Source organism: Pantherophis guttatus, chromosome 1 (assembly GCF_059756535.1).
Source record: "Pantherophis guttatus breed Tessera chromosome 1, ASM5975653v1, whole genome shotgun sequence".
Classification (NCBI taxonomy): domain Eukaryota; kingdom Metazoa; phylum Chordata; class Lepidosauria; order Squamata; family Colubridae; genus Pantherophis; species Pantherophis guttatus.
This window is the reverse complement of record NC_142063.1, coordinates 322,613,709-322,634,409: the sequence shown is the minus strand read 5'-3', so window position 1 is coordinate 322,634,409 and position 20,701 is coordinate 322,613,709. Positions and strand designations below refer to the sequence as shown.

The 20,701-nt window shown below is 36.6% G+C and overlaps 1 protein-coding gene across 1 annotated transcript in view; it reads left to right on the top strand.

The window, feature by feature from the left end:
• RAB10 (RAB10, member RAS oncogene family) overlaps positions 1-13,095 on the top strand; it is a 34,027-nt gene extending 20,932 nt beyond the window's left edge. The window contains exons 2-6 of the mRNA XM_034421189.3: positions 1,140-1,200; positions 6,686-6,824; positions 8,090-8,179; positions 8,985-9,086; positions 10,881-13,095. Of these exons, the coding sequence (XP_034277080.1) occupies positions 1,140-1,200; positions 6,686-6,824; positions 8,090-8,179; positions 8,985-9,086; positions 10,881-10,964 (476 nt within the window). The 3' untranslated portion in view covers positions 10,965-13,095. The remainder of the gene's footprint in view (positions 1-1,139; positions 1,201-6,685; positions 6,825-8,089; positions 8,180-8,984; positions 9,087-10,880) is intronic.
• Positions 13,096-20,701: the final 7,606 nt, after the last annotated feature.

The window sequence follows — 20,701 nt, the reverse complement described above, 5'->3', positions numbered from 1 at the left end:
AGAGTTGAAGAAAAAGAACCAGAAAAAATCACGAAGTAGGCCATCAAAATTATGCAATTATGGATGAAACGTGTAACAGTGATACCGATTGTCATCGGGGTACTTGGTACCATGTCCAAGAATTTTACCAAATACATCAATAAATTGCAGCTTCCTGCAATAACATCAGCAGAACTGCAAAAAACTGTGCTACTCCGAACATCATACATCTTAAGAAAGTACTTGGTCAATACCTAGGATGCTGGCAGCAACCCGTATCAACCATCAGCACCAGTCAATAATATTTGTCATACATTTTTAAATGTTCAGTTGACTTGAGTTTCATGTTTAATGAATAAAAGTTTATAATAATAATAATACAATTGCACAAACGGATTACAAAGCTAGACATGACCAAATTGCTGAATTAACTCACTGGTTATTATATAAAAATACAATTTACCTGTATCCGAAAAGTCATGGGAACGTAAGTGGAAAAAGTTGTCAAAAATGAGAAGGTGAAGATCTTGTGGGATTTTCGAATATTTGGAACACAACATGCCAGATATCACAGTTGTCAAAAACTGAAGCGTACAATTTATTGATATCGTCGTACCAGGAGATGCCAGGGTTGAAGAAAAAGAACTGGAAAAAATCACAAAATATATTCTACATACATGTATTGTCCTGAAAACCTTAAACTAGCTTTCGGAAATACTTTTTTCTTTTATGGGGGGGGGGGGACACTATAGAACAAGTATTACATGTAATTTCTTACAAAGTTGAAGCTGGAATGTCTTGGTACCTAAAGTATATAGATATATAGGTATAAATATAATCAGATGCTTTTTAATTTTTATTTTATTTTCCTAGCTTACATGATGTCCTAATTACAATTGACTGTCAGAAGCTTATAAATCTGAGTGCACTCTTGGGATTAAAAACATGAATAACAAAAAAGTAACTATAATGAAATGCATAAAGGAGCAGCCCAAATACAGTCTTCCTGTGGCAGGGAAAAAAATCAAAATCTTTTCTATAAGGTTATTTGATGGAATATTTATATTTATACTTCTCAGATATACTTTATTTGTGTGCGTTCTTTTTGTGGATGTTTTCATGCTGCTTTGTTGATTTACTTGTTTTATTTTACTTTGTAGGGATAGATTTCAAGATCAAAACAGTTGAATTGCAAGGAAAGAAGATAAAGCTACAGATATGGTAAGTGACTAATCAAACTTTTTGACATTCAGAATACTTTCTGATTTTTATTAGCTACATTTGGCTTGTCCGGTTATTATCTACCTAATCAAGATACATCATTATTTAACCATGATGATTCGCTTAATGATTACCACAAAAAAAGGTCATAAAATCAGATCAGTCACATGCTGACAACAACCAACATGACTTTGACTGTAATTCGAGGCTCAATTTTGGTCATAATTTGAGGACTACCTATATCATATGTGCTAATGAAGTGACTACATTTCTATAACACTGAATCCTCTCTCCTAGTCTTTTAATAATAACATTGATGGCTTTTTTAATTTTGGAAAGTTTTTAACATTGTTTATTTTATGGTCTGGGATTTTTTTTTTTGTACACCATCCAGAGTTACATTTTGTGGGATGGGAGCTACATAAATATGAAGAAATAAATTTAAAATCCCTGATTTAAGATCCTCTAATCTTTTAAAAAAGAAAAGAATTGGTTTAGTCATTATAATATAACCTAATATAAAAAATGATGGCAACTATAGAGATCAAGAAAAACTGAATAGTCTCAAAAGTCCTCTTCTCCCACAAATATATATAAAAGGAACATAAGTGATACAACCTATATATTTTGCAGCTACCCATTCTAGAGAAATCACACCCTGTGCAAATTGAATGTTAATTATAATTTAATTAGATTTAATAACAAATAGCATTATAGTTACAAATGCTATTCTTTCAGTGGATTACAGTTACTCTTATTGAGACTGAATGTCTATGGAGACTCTCAGTCATCTGGGTCATGGTTGTCCCAAAGGTGCTTTTTGAAGAGGCAACTGGACTTTCTGGTTTTTCTCTGAAAATGTTTCGTTTCTCATCCAAAATCTTCTTCAGCTCTCAGCTCTCAGAACTGAAGAAGCTTCTTGGATGAGAAGTGAAACTTCTTCAAAGAAAAACCAGAAAGTTCAATTGCCTCTTCAACTAGTGCCTTTGGGATTAATTGGGACCGAAAATTCTGTTAAGTGATGCAATCATAAATTGAAAAACCTTGTGACTGCATCATTTAGCAATGGCAGTTCAATTGACATTGTTAAATGAGGGCCATGCAGGTCTTTAAACAAGTACTTCACATGATCGGAGCTTCTGATTTCTTGCAGCTTCCCTATTGACTATATGGGAAGCTGGCAGGGAAGGTTATAATTGTACATTGAAATACACGCTCCAGTCATAACTGCTAATTCGGTGCCGTCACAAGTTCAAAAGATTGTTGAACAAGTGGTTGTTAAGGACCACCTCCACATCTTCTATGAGAATAATAATGCTCCTTCCATGTTCTATCTATCACCCAAACTTATTCCAGAATATTTGGGACTTCTTTTTGATTTGTGCAGAAACAAATTTGGGGAAACAAAATAGGAAATGTCAGCACTCGCTCAGGGTTCTAAATTAGCTGAAGACCTTTGTGATAAATCTGTTTCAGACTCTTGAAAAAAGTGAGGGTTGAGATTCTACTATATATGGATCAGTGGTGAAATGTAAAATTTGTTACTATCGGTTCTGTGGGCGTGGCTGAAGAGGTTGTTAAAACTGCTTTTTAAAATTAAAAAAAAAAGCCTCTGATGATCGCGCAGCTCAGCTGGGCATGGGGGAGAGAGGCAGGTCCAAACCGGGAGCATTTCGCCCCTGATATGGATCAGACTGAAACCATAGATTTCCAGTTTTTAGGAATCTAACATACAGTAGTGAGGAAATGCAATATAAATGTTCACAGTGGTAAACCCTCTGAATCACAAGCAGAATTGTACCAGGTACAATGTAACAGGTGTTTCGGTACAAGTTTACGTAATAATCTAGGATTTTGCTGATATAGGTGTGACGAAGATTCCATACCCAAGATTTCATTAACATATGAGCACTCAAAAGTTCAACTTTTGTCCAGCAGTTCAGGAACTATTTATTCAGTCCTTAAATTGCCCTTCAAGGAGTGCACTAATCCCAGTTCTTTATATCCCCTAGGTAAACAATCAGTTCCATTTAAATAGTCCCAGCGATTATCAAAAACCTCTTTGCGACCCCTGACATTTCCATTTTCATTAACCCATTTTCATCCTGTAAATTAAACAATTTATAATTCATGAGAATATACTTTTTAAGGAATAACACAGAAAATGTTGTTAGGATTTTTCCTCTATACAGTACTTGATCCGCCATCAGGCTCTCACTCTGTCTTTTAACTTTGTTCTTATTTTATTCTTTGCTTTTTATTCTCTGGTTTTAATTATATTCTTTTATATGGTTTGTATTGTAAAAAGTTACGTTTGAATATCTAAATTTGTAAGACCTCCATAGAATACAATAGTTGCAGTTTTGCCTTCAAAATTGCAAATCGTGTAGTATTAAGTAGAATAATTAATACTATAATTGTATACCTGGTGTTTCTTAAGCCTTGTTCTTATGTATTACTATCCTGTTTTTCCCAAAATAAGACATCCCCTGATAATAAGCCCAATTGGGCTTTTGAGTGCATGGCAATAAGGCCTAGCGCTTATTTCAGGGTTCAAAAAAATATAAGACAGGGTCTTATTTTGGGGGAAACACAGTATATGATAAAAATGAAAGTCAAATCCTTCAGTAGAGAAAATGAGTATGCAAATATTAATGCCATAGTTGATGTTGGAGGCTTAAGAGAGGGCACAGCTCATCAGCATTTAAACAACTACAATTAGCTTTGGGGGGGGGATGATATGATAAACTTTTATTTATTTATTAGATTTGTGTGCTGCCCATCTTGTCTAGAGGCAACAATTTTAGGACCAAAGCAGATAAGGAGTGCAAATGTAATGTTTCTCCTTTTACTCTTGAGGATGGCTTTATCTCAGTATCTCTGTGGATGGAAAGCTCCATTCTCTAGATGGAAAGTTCCAAGAAATGGGTGAACATATTCATACCCTGCAATGAACCATAGTGTGGTTTTTTTGGTATCAGCTTAACATATTTTCATTGTAGTAGTTGTAAATGCTAGTATTTAATGGCTTAGAGTGTTGCATGAATTCAGCTAATGAGCCATTAAACAATGGTTAATTGCTTAGAGTGAACTCTTTCTTTAACCTTAGAGACATATGTGCAAAAGGGAAAAGCTCCCACTACATGCTTATTCCAGCTGATGTTACTTATTCAAGGACTTTTCTTTAAATTTAATTGTATTTTATTTCTCTTTAAATTTTTAAGATACAAAGTAAGAAGGTATGTGACAGGAGGAATGCTTGACAAAAGTAGTTTTTAGGAAAATATACATTATTTGCATAAAGGTCTATTAGTTAAATTTACAGGTAGTTCCATGCTTACTAACAGTAATTGGGACTGGCATTTAGAGTAGTTTTTGTTAGACCTGTATTCCATCCTTCTCCTTAAGGCAGTCTATAACCTACTTCATCCTCCAAGTTTTCTTCCTAATTTTCCTCCCACAGCAATCTATTTCTGAAAAATGATTGAGCTGAGACTAGCCCAAACTAATTGGGTGAGTTTCCATGGTACTGCATTGGTTCTGCTGAGTACACTAATTGTAATTCCAATGAATTGTACTTACTTACCTGTTCTATCTATCTATCTATCTGTCTGTCTGTCTGTCTGTCTATCTATCTATCTATCTATCTATCTATCTATCTATCTATCTATCTATCTGCCCATCGCACCTCGGGCCAATACTTATAAATGAAACAACAGATTTGATATATGGAATAAAATGTTAACAGAGCACTGACATTTATTTTTAAATACTTGTGAAGACATGCATTTCTTCCAACTTTCTCTTGTTTTCATAATGAATCATGTTGTAAAATTTGACAAAGTAATTGCTTTATATGATTGTACCTTCTTAATTGAACTCTAGATCTCTCTTAGACCTGAACAAAATGAATTGTGAACCACATTATAGCAAGAAAGGCAAAATCAAATCCATCTGAGTTCCAACTGAAACAAAATTGAAAAAAATAATCCCTCCTGTCTAGGAGCCCAGGATATTCTGCAGTTTTACAAATCATATAAACTAGATTAGAAATCAAGGAACTCTACAAATTGCATTAAGGAATAGACTAGTAAAAATCTGTATTTGTATGAGGAGGTATAGCTCATAAAGCACCTTCCCAAATTGTAAACTATTTTTTAAAAAAATTAAATTAGGAGATTGGAATATATTATGGTAAGTGGGAAAAAATTGTTATTGCAGCAGTTGTTATTACAACTGATGCAGTAACTGATGCAGTTACTGCATCAGTTGTACAAAGTACAAGTAACACAATTGAGCTCAAAATTTCCATTGCTAAGCAATAGAATTGTTAAGTGGGCTTTGCCCCATTTTGTGGTCTTTCTTGCACAGTTGTTAACTGAATCTCTATTATTGTAAAGTTAGTAAAATGTTTGTGATTGATTGATTTAATTTGATTCAATTCGATTTGATTGCTGTGGAGAGTTAGGTGAATTTGGCTTTCTCATTAACTTTGCTTTTCAAAAGGTCACAAAATGTATCACATGACCCCTGGACATTGCAATTGTCATAAATACATGCCAGTTGTCAAGCATCGGAACCATGGGGATGTAATAAATGTGAAAAATGGTCATAATTCACTTTTTTCAGGGCCATTGTAATTTTGAATGATCACTAAACGAATGGTTGCAAGTCAAGGACTACCTGTAATTGTCTGAGAACTCAAAAACTGATGAAGGCTTTACAGAACATTCTCCCCACCTCCACCTACCCCTGAAGTCAGATAGTTCCATCCCTGTTAATGTTCCAGAAGTCCCTTAAGACCTACCGGTAGTTACGTCACCAGGCCTGGAGGTCCCAGGGAACCAGAGACATTTTTTAGATGGCTCCACTGTGGTTGATACATTCACCTTGTATGTAGGTCTTTGGTTATTCGGGTTTTCTCCCGCATAAAATTGGAAGTGTCTTGGCGACGTTTCGACGAAGTCTCATTCGTCATCTTCAGGCTGGTGTTTTCGGCTTCGTGCTTCTAGGAGCAATGTGTGATCGCAGCTGTTTCTTCCTTTTAACTGCCAGTGGGGATGTGAACTGATTGGGTGGGAGCTTGGCTGTGCTCTGATTGGATGGGGGGGTGTTCTGTTTGGGTGGGGGCTTGGTTGTGCTCGGGTTAGTCTGAGTTGCAGGGGGATTTGAGCTGCAGGGGATTCACTTTGTAGTTCATAGAATTTAAAATTTTAATAATTAATTGTTTTTATTTTTATAATTATTTTTATATATATTTGTTGTTTTACTTGATTGTTGTATGCCTCCCAGAGTTGCTTTTTGCAACATGAGCAGCCATAAAAGTTGGATAAATAAATAAATACGTTGTACGAGATATTTCTACAGAAGAGTGTCAAAACTGAAAATTATCTAGGTGTTATGACAGATTTTCCCATTTTCTCCCCACCCATATTTTTCACCCATTTTGTTAGACTTTTCAATGTTTCATTGCTTTTCTTTACAGGGACACAGCAGGACAAGAGCGATTCCATACCATCACCACCTCCTACTATAGAGGTGCCATGGGAATCATGCTAGTGTATGATATCACCAATGCCAAAAGCTTTGAAAACATCAGCAAATGGCTTAGAAACATAGATGAGGTAAGCAGTTTAGCGCGGGTTGGTGCAAAACTAGTGCTTGCTAAGAGATTAACTAAATACCTTTTCATTCCTGACTTTTCATTTTTTGAGGGAAAAAAAATGTGCTCCTGATATGTTCAGATGGGATGCCTGCTTATTACAGAAGAATTGGAAAGAATTTGACACTATACATGATCCCAGGGGATTTAAATGCCATCTGCCTATAATTTGAGCATTTATACAGAATGTGTCAGCATTCTTTTGTTGTTGCTTTTTACAGACTTTAGATACGTAAGAATTAATTATATCATGTACAGTACTTAATGCATTTATATGTCGTTTTGTTTCTCAAGATAATTTTAAGATACTAAAACAGTAAAATTAAGAGGAAATGGGAATAAGAGGATGTTGTCACAGAGTCAGGTATGGAAGGGTAAAGAAAGTAATCTTTTACAATCTATCACAGGCCAATCTTGGTTCTTAAAAGATATTAGGCATAATAGTATCCTTTGAGGCAATCTTGCTTTTTGGAGTAAATAACTCAACCATTTTCCTCATAGCTAGTATTACATATTACATATACTAATAATCTTCATATTTAAATTTGCAGCTTGGATTTTCAGAGATTTTACATCGTAAATCAAAAACAATGGCCAAGACTTGAGCAATTACTGTCTCAAAGCAATGAGGGATATATGGGGAATGATTTTCTGGGCTAAGACTTAGTAATCACAATTAATAGTAACTATTAAGAAGGTGGCTGATAGGACTATCTTTTAGAACTGTGTTTTGGCAGGATAAACTATATTTATAATAAACAAAGTAAACTATCCAGCCAAAATATAGTACATCTTTTAGCCTGATGCAGATGCAGTTAAGATACAATATCCTATCCAATCACCTCCAAGTCATGCTGTTTCCCAGTTCGTATTAATTTATTATATCATAGATTTCACCAATTCTAGACTTGTTTTGGACCATACAGGATCACTGTAAAATTGTCCCAATAAAAGAATATAATCTGAAGCATATCCATTTTGGCAAAGTGTCTATATAACTTTAGTGTATATTATTATATCCTTTATAATTGAGTACCATTATTTTCTGATTTTGATCTTTAGTAGATTTAATTACCTATTTTACTTAAATAACAACCACCCAAGCCCCAAAAATGAAAGGGAAGGGGTTGTAAATTTCACTCATGAAAATTTGAGCTTAACTTTCATAGGGTGGTTAATAGAATGCTGTACAGAAATATAAAATATCATTCTCTGATTGCATCCTAGCATGCTAATGAAGATGTGGAGAGAATGCTTTTAGGAAACAAATGTGATATGGATGACAAAAGAGTGGTACCTAAAGCAAAAGGTGAACAGGTAAGTACTACTTCAGCAATTTTCTGCATTGGTAGTGCAGATAATAGAGGAAAGTAAGTCTTAAGTTTCCTTTAGGCCAATGGTCAGCATTCTTTTGGTGGCTAAAAGATATTGGTGTGTTTAGTGAGGCTGAATCCTGCTAGATTAATGTGATCATATTATATGTTTTGATAGGGCTGGGAATAGGGTTAATTGTAATGTGTTTATCATAAAGTTAACATTACCATTTTATGTATTTCTTGCTTTATAAGAAACTGCTGTAATTTTTAGCAATCAGTGGTCTGAATGTTTTAAAACTTCTAATTGATAAAAATGTGGAATACTTCACAGTCCTGGTGTTAGAAATCTGCATTTATTGGTGGAGGGTTTTCCCCAATTTGGAATGTTGGTTTGATTTTTATTTTTTAAAGTTCTGAGATATGGTGTTCTTCTATATAAAATTTTACAATTGACTGAGTAAAAGTCTATTTTCTCAGAGTCTGTGAGATCTTTATATTCCTATGAGAACATAATCTATTATTTAACTAGCATTTTAAATTATACATATATGAATTATGCTTTGCTAAAATGTTTTTAAAATGTGTTATTTTGTTATATATACTTTGGGACAGACTTAGAAGTTGTTCTGCTAATTTTGCAAATTAGCAGAACAACTGCTAATTTGCAAATCATCTTTTAATGTGTTTGGATTAGGATTTTTTTTTAAAGTATGTTTTTGACAGTATATCTGAGCACTTGCTGATGTGTATCATTTCCAAAAGCATTTGTAACAAGCCTAACAGTTTTTTTCCCCCTTTTGGCCTAGATTGCAAGGGAGCATGGTATTAGGTTTTTCGAAACTAGTGCAAAAGCAAATATAAACATTGAGAAGGCATTCCTCACGTTAGCAGAAGACATTCTTCGAAAGGTAACTGCAATCTTTAGCAGAAAATGGGGTGGCAGGAACATTAAAATACTGAATATGGTTTGAGATCCTGACTTAATAGTACTATCAGTCTTGCCTATAGCTACCATGCACACTAGAATGTCATTGGTAAAACATGAAGAGCAAGGGCAACCATGTCTGCAATCTGGGAAGAGTTTGAGCCCATTACTCTAAAACAGTGGTTCCCAACCTTTTTTTGGCCATGCCCCACCTAAGCATCTCTAAAATCCTGATTCCCCCCCCCCCCGTGACATATAATTCTTACTGTTCAAAAAGTGAACTCCTACTCATGCAAAGGAACCCTAAAATACCATTAATTTGATTTAAACAAGGTTCCAATTGCTCCCATTAAAAATCAAATTGCATCCCTGTGGGGGGTGGGTCCCACGTTAATAATGGACTGCTCTAAAAGAAATGACCAAGTTGTTGGGGCTATGAGGTTTGCCATCTACAAAAAAGTTTGTGAACCCTTTGCAATTCTCAATGTTTCTGCACAAATATGACTTAAAACATGATCTGATTATCCCCACAGGTGCAGACATGGTTTTTCATAAAAACTTTGGGATAATGGACTCAAGAAACTTGTCTGTTGGATATGAAGTTGTCTTTAGGGGGCACCAGGAATTTCTGTGTTGCTTTTATCCTTTCTGTTTTGTTGTTGTTTGTAAGCAACCAGGGTTATAATACACAAGGGTAGCCATATTAAAGTTTAAAATGTATTTTATGTTATTTAATAAATGTATATAACTCCCCATCTCATGAATGGTGACTCTGGACAGTATACACATAATGACAAAAAACTAAAACAGTCAGATGTACATTAAAAAACAAAGCCTAACATTGCAGGACTGTTCAGCCACTTTGTAGGCTCACCATGGGTTGCCCTTCCAAGATTGATGAAAGAATCAAGTTTAAGGGCTTTCCAGAAGGCCAACAGGGGGAATAATGTTCTAGAGGGCAGGAGCGACAGCATAAAAGTCACATGTCTGGTGGAGCTCTAATAGACAGCACCCATAGCATACCCTGTTGAAATATATACATGTAATTGGGAAGAGACAATTCCTCAAATAACCTGGTATAATTTACATAAATAAATGGGAGACACCATTTCACCAATATAGACTAACTTCAAAATTGGGGTGATACACACCAATACAAAGTAATATAAAGCATTTTCCTAAGTCCCATAAAATTAGAGTTTAGCTGAAAAGTAATTATTTCAGTAATTACTGAATTATCAGTATCTTTGTCTGGTTTTATGTACCTAAAAAGTTGAATTTCTGTTTAAATTTTTTTTTTGCTTGACTACTACAGGTAGTCCTCCACTTATGACCACAATTGAGCCCAAATTTTCTGTTGTTAAGTGAGTTTTGCCCCATTTTACGGCCTGTCTTGCCACAGTTGTTAAGTGAATCACTGCAGTTGATAAATTAGTAACCCAGTTAAGTCAATCTGGCTTCCCCATTGACTTTGCTTATCAAAAGGTGATCACATGACCTTGGGATACAGCAATGGTCATAAGTATGAACCAGTTGCAAAGCATCTGAATTTTAACTTCTTGATCATGGGGATGCTACAAAGATTATAACTACGAAGAATGGTCACACGTCACTTTTTTCAGTGCCATTGTAACTGAGTGGTCACTAAATGAACTGTTGTAAGTCGAGGACTACCTGCACTACTTGTGGATTCAACTATGTTGCTCTGCTGAACAGTGAGTATGGCTCCGACGATTGTGAAATTTGGCTTAACTCTTACATTGCTTCTTTCTTGCAGACCCCTGTAAAAGAGCCCAACAGTGAAAATGTAGATATCAGCAGTGGAGGTGGTGTGACAGGCTGGAAGACCAAGTGCTGCTGAATGTGTTCCTCTCACCAAGCACCACCCATCACCCCTCCTCTTCTTGCTGTGGAATAAACCACTTTGCCCATTTTTAACCTTAAATATTTTTCTCCTCATCTTAACATGGCTCCACCTTTCCTTTGTTCTTCTGTTAGGGAGAGCTCACTGACTATAATTTTCTTGAAACAAACTGTATTAAAATCATGTCTGACGTTATTTTTAATGTACCAGCTGAACTCAATGCCACACTCTGGTTGTATTATAGCCCAGTCTTAACATTAAAATGTAGAGCGACCATTTCAGCTCCAGTCTGCAAACTGTACAAGAATAAAACCTAGCATTAACAGTTTATTTTGTACAACAGTGGGGTTTTATTATGAACACTGTGCTTAAGTCACCATATTTGCATCAGCAAAAAACTCATTCGCCTTGAGTATGTAAATGGGGTTTATTTTGTCCTGTGCCTTATGTGGAAAGGAACTTTAGTTCTTCCCCTCCCCACTTTTTTTCTGTTCTGGTGGAAGCAAGACAGAAGATCAAATTCTACTGTGGTGACTTTACTATGATTGATGTAGAGGATTGAGGACAAAGGGGTTAGAGCAAGCTATTCCAACCTGCTTGATGTCTCTTTTCCTGTTGGTTTAAATTCTGACCAGTTCCTGCTGCCATTTTTTTTTCTCTTTAGCAGTCCCCCTCCCCCCCTTTTTTTTGCCTGCATGCCAGTTTTATTTTTTTTATATATAGCGTGAAGTGTTAAGAGATGGCAATACAGTATGATTGCCAAATTTAATTCGAAGTACAGATCACAAATCTAGCTTTCTGAGGTAAAACGTGAAGTATCTACTAACCTTTGTCTAGCAGCTGTCAGACCAATTACTATTTCTCCCTTCCTTCCTGCATAGTTGTTGGGGTTTATGATATGGAAGAGTTAATTGCATGCACTAGTTTTCTATGGAGGATGATGTGGCTGTCTTCAATCTTCATGTATGACTATACCATGTGGTTCCCAAATCTACAGCCATTCATAAAGAATTTGGTTTTCTTTGCTGCTCCAGGCAGGTGACTCAGTAGCCTAGTCAATATTGAAAATGTGGGTGGGGTGGGGGGAGAGAAAGAGGGCAAGTAAGTTTGAATGATCACACCCCTAGAATGTTTTCCTTCTGTGTTAAGTTCTTCACAATAAAAAATCCCTTGTTTACAACCCTGGGCAACTGTAACTTCTTTCAACTAATACTGAATAATATTAAGCATAAATACCACTTTAAATTTTCTACTTAAGGAAGCAAGTATGCTCTGCTTTTGGGGGTCCCACGGGAATGGGCCTTGCTTTTCTGGTTTCCTGATTTGCCTCTCATTCTAGATCTGCTAGAAATGTCATTTAGACACCTATATTTAAACAACAGAGGGGTGGTGTTCAAATTTGAAAATACTGGGAACAAGGATCAACGGCTTGTATCTTTTGAGGCTCATGTTAAATTTGGGTGCCTTGCTGAGTCATTCTTTTCACCACTTGGCCTGTCTGTAAAAGGATTTCCTGGCAAACTCCTCTTCCTCCCTCCCCCCCCCCATGTAGTCTCAGAGACAAGCTTGAGACAACCTTTTTGCACTTGTTTTTAGAAAATTTCCTCTACTAATTAAATCGGCTGATGAGGCTGACTAATTTTAATAAAATGAAAGTGTTTGGAACTCTAGCCTTGATCTGGTTTCCTAATAATTTTCCTGTCTCCCTTATGCTTGGGAATTGATTCCTATCCTGTTTGTTAATCAATTCCAGGTGAGTGGCTGTTAAAGTTAAAGGCAGAAACCAGGGACTTGAGGGGACAAATCAATGCAGTTCTGTTCCTCACATACTGATGTATTGATTAGTGTTGTAAATAGAAATTGTTACCTTTTTCAGATCTGCACTTTCTAACATTATCAAAAAGGGAATATAGAGTGTGCATAATTTTTTTGTATAATCTTTGTTTAAAATGTGTGCTTTTTATTTGCTTCCTTGGGCTTGGCCCTCCTGTATGAGTCTCTTTAAGAACCTTTGTAAAAGCTGTGTTCATTAAGCACCAGGTAGTTAATCAAAACAGTCCACTCTCTGGTACTACTAGATGAAAAATCATACTCTACTTAACAAGTTAAATAAACTGAAATATTTCTAGCTGGTCTATTTCTGTTCATATTGAAAATGTGATTTGGTTTTTATTTTCTTAAGTCCCATCATTTATATAATAGTAGACAAAATAAAGCCATTGCTGGGTGTGCCTTTTTCTTGCTAGAGGGGCTAAAGTACTAGGGGAAAAACGTACTATGCAATGTCGGAAAAGGGTTTGTTTTAAATTTCATTGCTAAAAATACAAAGTCTGGGTCTCCTTTTGTTTACTGATGTCAGAAAGACTTCACTGAGTCACATTTGACTTGAGATAGTTAACTGAATATGTACATGAAGTTTTCTTGGCAAGAGCATGAAAATAATTTGCTCTTCCCAGAGTTTGAGTCTAAATGTGGTAAAGACATAGCATCTTAAGGACAATTGGTAACTAAAATAAAATATCTTAACTTTGATCTCTTGTGTTGTGGGAACTTGGGAGAGTTAATTGAAAAATTCTCCTAGCTTTTAGATACAAATCTAAGGTGATTTTCCAGTGTAAATGGAAAGACTGGAGCAAATATGTTTGTTCTGCTCCTGATCTTCTGTTATGTACAGTGGGTCAAGAGGCTGGTTAGCTTTCTCCACTTTTATCAGTGATAAATCCAAAATTCCCCTCAATTTGCTCTGTCAGATGGTGTTAAGAGTGATGGGTAGCTATACCAGCCATTGCAAAGCATGTAATGAGAATAAGGTGTGCAACAGCTTCTTAGAAGGGAAAGGATTGAGCGAAACTTGGAAAGGGTGATAATAATGGATGCAAGGGGTATGGATAACAGGGAAAACAAGATTGAAGATTTTGTTAAGATTGTCTCTAAACACAATGGCCAAGGGAACATACCTTAAACCTTTTGATATCTCCACACTTGTAATACCTACTTGGAGATTTCACACCTGGCTCTGAGCACAATTTTTTTCTATTTCTAGTACTTCCACAGATAGTCTTCATACCAAGTGGTAGCAATTTTTAAAATGCTAGTATCTCTTCCAGCAAACACTGGATTTTTGTTGTTGTTGTTAGGTGTAAAGTCGTGTCCGACCCATCGCGACCGCATGGACAATATTCCTCCAGGCCTTCCTGTCCTCTACCATCCTCTGGAGTCCATTTAAGCTCACGCCTACTGCTTCAGTGACTCCATCCAGCCACCTCTGTTGTCCCCTTCTTTTGCCCTCAATCTTTCCCAGCATTAGGCTCTTCTCCAGTGAGTACTGGATAGCTGCCTTCTATCAAGACTTTGAATAGACCTTTACTTTCATTTCTGTTGCTTCATCCTTTCATACAGCTTAACTCATCTTTTTTGCCTTGTATCTGTTTATTGTACCAATATTTTTGAACATCAGTTCATAAATAGGTCTATCCCAGTCATTGATAGCAGCTCTCTGGATTCTCAAGCAGAAACAGTGAGAATGAGTTTGATTTTTCCCATGACCTCCCTCAGTAATTTACTTGAAAGATTGCAACAGTTGAGGTTTTCTGTGTGCAGAGCAGTAGCTTTCTTCTGCTACTTGGTGTTTTCTTCATTCTCATTTTTTCCTTTTGTGACGGTGTCTCTAGGTTCATTCTCCGTAACACATGTTCTCAGGCATATTTGCTTGGAAGTAACTAGCTTGGCCCTCAAGCAGAATTACTGAGGGATATTCTTAAATTTTAGCAGAATTCACTTTAACAGCAGAGGGTGCTGCTCTTCTATTTGAGAAGAGACCGAGAGTCCCATTTTGCTTAAAGCTGATAGGGCTGCTGTTGGTAAGGTTTGAATCCAGCCTTAAGGCCATGTGCTCCGCAGTTATATATTACTCTCCTGATTAAAACTATTTACAGATTTGCTATGAGAATTTTGTAATTTGATTCCCTATTTGCTTACAGACAGAAGAAGATACTAAATACCCCTTTTTAGCAGCTTATTCCAAGAAATACAATTTATTTTAACGACATTGTACAGCCCTTCCAAAATTCAAAGAAGGGATGAAGGAGGAGAAAATGATTTAAAATAACATGGTTGACATAAAGCTACTATTCTGCTGTATAAATTCCAGTTCTTGCAATTGCTTAATTTGCTTGCTGGCATACAAACTATTCAGTGTAGTTTGCTTGTACACAGTGTAATTAGAAAACCATCATTCCAAAAGAGACTGAATATAACAAGCTCTGCAAAACTGTTAGTCTTGCAAAGTTTATGGAGAGATTAGTTTTAATTAATCAATAATACTGATTCAATTTTTAGATTGCACTGTATCCGATTTGTTTTAACTATTATTAGTTTAATCCTATAAAACTGGATTACATACAAAGCTAAGATATAAATCATGTTACAACCATACTATATGGGGTTCATATACTATATCAAGGGTCCCCAACCCCAGATCCGTGGACCGGCACCAGTCCTTGGCATGCAGAAACTAGGCCGCACAAACAAGCGGAGCCCCATCCCCATGCACACAAAACTCCAGTCCATAGAAAAACCTCTACACGGAACCAGTCCCTGGTGCCCAAAAGGTTGGGGGCTGCTGTACTACACCATCAAATCAAATAAACCACATAAGAACTTATTGCAATTTGTGGACACATTAGTTGTGGGGCTCTTTGCCTAGACAAGATTGGTATTTGCATTCTCATTTGTGATCTCTTTCCATTTTTATTCTTTGCAATCCAGTGGAATGTTGGAAACAAATTGCATAAAGGAATTAAAGACACTTCAGAAAAGAACCAAATGGGACCAAATATAGCGTGGGAGGAGAAGCTGACAAAAGAAACGGCAGTTTCAGATGTCACTGAAGGCTGTTGAGAAAATGATTACTGAAATTCACCCAGTGCAGTTTTAGAAATCAGGCGGTTCTTCAGTGGCTTGGAATTTGCTGATTGTTCCATAAGCCCTCCTCCCTCTACTCAGGTAACCCAGAGTGGATCTACTGTGAGGAATTTGGTGAGGATTCCTGAAGCCATATCCTTGTTCCATCCTGCAATGGTATTTTAGGAGCTCCTCTCAAAGGCATATTCCTGGAAGATTGGAACTCTTTCCCTCTCCTTTTCTCTCTCGCTCCTTCCGTCTGTCCGTTGATCCGTCATGTCTTCATCAATGTCAAGGACATTTGAAGTGGTTTTACTTTTCTAAGTTCACATTGTATTTTAAATTGAGGCAGATAATGGTATTGCAGAGAATGGCTAGTGTAGTTTTCTATTTCTCCTGAGCAGTCAACACTTGAGAGGTCTTTCCAGTGTAAATAGAGTTGACTGTTAAAAGCCCTCTTTTTTAAAAAAGTGCAAAATGTACAGAATAAAATGTTTTATAACAATGATTTCCAAACTGTCAAATGCATTAATTAGTCAAGCTGCTGGATCTCCCCGAGACATAAGTTAATTCCAAAGAGGAACTTCTACCTGGGTTCCCAGAGTGTGAGTAAGAGCTCTTCATGTTCAGGTTTTTGAGTCAGCAGAAAAGTGTGTCAAAATAAATTGCACTACCCCACAGCTGAGCTTTACTGCATTTTGGCAGCATGATGAGTCAATGCTGCTGGGCTTGGAAGCTGTGATACAGGGCAGCTCCAGGTCAGTGATTTAAGGGATTCCTAGCTTTCTTTTCCCTCCAATCTGGCTTCACCTACCAAAGGGGGAAAAATAACCACCCAATTGCCGCTAATAAAATATGACTCTTTGCTTAATATCCCCTTTAGCTTCTTCCCATGCTCCTCAGACACCCATCTGGACAGTCATCTGGAATTTTACACCATTTTACGGCATAACAACTACAGACAATACTAGCTTAGTTCCATAATGGGCTGGGGATAATATAAGAGGCATTATGGGGCCATGTCCCTTAAAATGAGTTAGTAAAATGCAATTATGCTTCAGTTAGAAGGACATGGGGGTGAATCCCAGCATAATTTACTTCTTTTCCCTTATTTTTCTGCAATAATTAGTATGATTAGTGGGACATTCCAATCTTTTTTCATAATTGTAGTTTACTGATACATAATTTAATAATTCTCTAAAAGTGACTAAAAAGACCTATAGATTTAGAATAACGTAAAATATTTTCCAATAATCACAATTTAGGAATTTCAAACAATGTGCCAGGTTCAAACTGTATGTTAAAAGCTGCTTTTATTGAATGTATTCAGCTACTTAATTATTCCAAATTCTTGCAATAAATATTATTTAAAAGACTTAAAAGATATCACTTATTGTCCAACAATTCTGGAGAAAAATACTGCAATTGTCAATCTCACCTTATTCCAGGTAAAGGTTTCCTCTGTGCAATTGTTTCCTACTCTAGGAAACAGTTTTCTTCATTTCTGTGGTTATGTGACCAGCATGACTGAGGCATACAGAAAGTTACATTCCCACCAAAGTGGTGCCTATTTGACTACTCACATTTGCGTACTTTGAAATTGCTAGATGGGCAGGAGCTGGGGAAGTAATGGAACTCACCTTGTCATGCAAGGTCTTGAATCTGGGCTGTCAGTTTTCAAGCTGACCAGCTCAGTGTCTTTAACCACTGAGCCATCCCACCCCCTCCACCTTATTCCAATGTCTCAATATTTCATGAAAATAAAAAATGTAAACTTTCAGCCCCAAACCTTCTGATTAATGCTGGGGAGATAATAGAAATTCCCTAGATATCAAAAGGTCAAATAAGAACTTTCACTCATAATGGCTTTTGAAATTAGTCACATTAAAGTAGATGTCAAAACATGTAAACCCAGTGATGAAGTTGGAATTAGGAATATTAAACTCCCGTCCTCTTAAAAAACTTACCATTTAGATAATGAAAATCTAAGCTATTTGATGTGGGATTCTTAAAGCATGACAACCATGCACCTATCCCAAATTATTAAATACCCAACACACCAGTGGTTGCATTTTTCCAGGAAAAACTTGGAATTTTTCCTGATTTAGCTGAACATTCTGATGGACAATTCAGCTGAATCCTTAGATACAATGTCAAGGCTGGGTGGCTCTGGGAAGAACAGGCTCAGATTCAATCTTGACAAAATCTTCCTGTGAATATTCGGGCCCACTAACTGAGGAATATTTGTCTTTAGCATGGCGGTGCCCTTCCCCATGCAGGATTGGTGCACAATGGGCTCACAGCTCTGGCTCAGAGAAAAGGTCATTGAAGTAGTCAAAAGGACCTTTGCAGTGTATCATCTGAAGTGCCAGTTGTCTCTGTTTCTAAATTGAGAGGGACTTCAGATGGCCACCCATGCCTAGTAATCACATGACTAGACTATTGCATTGCACTATACACAGGGTTATCTTTGAAGATCACTTTGAAGCTACAACTGGTCTACAATGCAATATGATGGACCACTGATGGACATGCCATGGTATGCTCATATGATAAGCAGTACTCTACAAGACATGAAAGCAGTCTTCCAATATTTGAAGGACTGTCAAAGGGAAGATGCCATTGATTTATTCTCCATAGCACCTGAAGAAGAGTAACAAGTCACCTCAAGATGAGATGGACAGCACATGACAAGATGAGAAGAGAAGTCAAGATGCAATGGGCGGAAGCTCATCAGTGGGAGATGAGCTGGAAATGAGGAATTTCTTGCCAGTGAGAATGATTAATGGAACTGCTTGTCTCCTGGAGTTGTGGATGCTCCCTCACTGGAAGTTTTAAAGAAAAGATTACCATTTGTCCAGGATAGTATAAGGCTCCTGCCCTAGGAAGTTAGACTAGAAGACCTATGGTCGCTTCCAGCCCTATGATTCTATGCTTAAGTTATAACCCGGGTATTATTTGAGGCGCTGGTTATCATCTATAAATCCTTTCATAGCACAATGCCTGGTTGTTTGAAGAACGAACTACCTTAAGAAAACTTAAGAAAAGTGGGTGTGTTCCAGATCCCCTTGACTGAACAATGTGATCTTGGAAGGTGACTTTAAAATTTGCTTCCGTCTTTTCTTGCTTCTGGATTTCTATGATGTTTTTTTTTAATTTTTATTATTTATTGTTTTTAAAGTATAAGCCATCTACAGTTGTTTAGAGTTGAGCAGCCTCTAAATTATATTTATTTATTTATTTATTTATTTATTTATTTATTTATTTTTAATTTGATTTATATGCCGCCCTTCTCCGGAGACTCAGGGCGGCTTACAATGCGTTAAGCAATAGCCTTCATTCTTTTGTATATTTTATACAAAGTCAGCTTATTGCCCCCACAAACTGGGTCCTCATTTCACCTACCTTAGAAAGGATGGAAGGCTGAGTCAACCTTGAGCCTTGGAGAGATTCGAACCAGCAGAAATTGCAGGCAGCTGTGTTAATAACAGGGTGCACTAAACCACTGTACTATCAAGGCTCTTTTATTAGTTCGATTTATATGCCGCCCTTCTCCGGAGACTCAGGGCGGCTTACAATGCATTAAGCAATAGCCTTCATACTTTTGTATATACCTGCTTAGTAGGGCTTTTGGCCCCCCCTAAGCGGTGTTCTTTTTTTTAATACAAAGTCAACTTATTGCCCCCACAATCCGGGTCCTCATTTTACCTACCTCGAAAGGATGGAAGGCTGAGTCAACCTTGAGCCTGGTGAGATTTGAACTTGCAGTAATTGCAGGCAGCTGGCAACTAAGTGCTACTTTAACAGCACTTAGTCCACTGCTCCACCAGGCTCTTATAAATAAATAAATAAATAAATAAATAAATAAATAAATAAATAAATATGCATGTATATATCAATCTTGAATTTGTTTTAAAACATTTATTCTTCATTAAGGTCTGAGAATTTTTAATCTGATTGTAATCTGAAATATTTTAAAATATTTATATTTCTGTAATTAAAATTTTATATGAATAGAAATATTCTACTGCAAATTCCATAACATTTACAATTTTTGAAAACACCACAAAATGCAATTTTTTATAGAATTCATTTTACATCCTACTGAAAATATATTGAACATTCTAATTGAATCTCAAATTAATTGAATTAATTACTTAGCAAATAGTTGCATTATACCTATACATTCTGGTCAAGAATATTGACTATTACCAAAAAAAAAAGCACATAATATGATCAGCATATATCATATCTTCAGCTTGCTTTTGTGAAATCCTTGATCACAGAGCCTCCACATATCATTCATCCTTTCTAGAGATACCAGATTGGGCTGGCAACCTCATATTGACTCTCTGTCTATACACATAGCCATGGCCACCCGGTCACATGACCAGCTAGCCACGCCCACCCAGTCACATGACCTCCAAGCCACACACACAAAATAAGCCACACCCACAGAACCAGTAGTAAAGAAATTTAGAACCCACCCCTGGTTGGGGGTCACCACAACATGAGGAACTGAAGGTTGAGAACCACTGGTCTACATGATGTTGGCTTTATCTTCTCCCAGGCCATGTTTTAGCATCCCACTGTTTTGTATACCACAAAATACTAGACAAGCAGATTTATTTGGACAGTGTGGTCAAAAAAGTCAAGATGTTGGCCATAATAGTACAACCCTTATAAAAAGCAGGTGGGGCTTCAATCACATGGCCACCATCTTAACTTTTTTTTTTTTTAACTATGACCTTCGGATTCTCCTGTGAGGCAGAGACTGTACAGGGCAACCTGCTGTTTCTGCAAGTAATTGTCCTGCCCTAAAATTTGTTAAC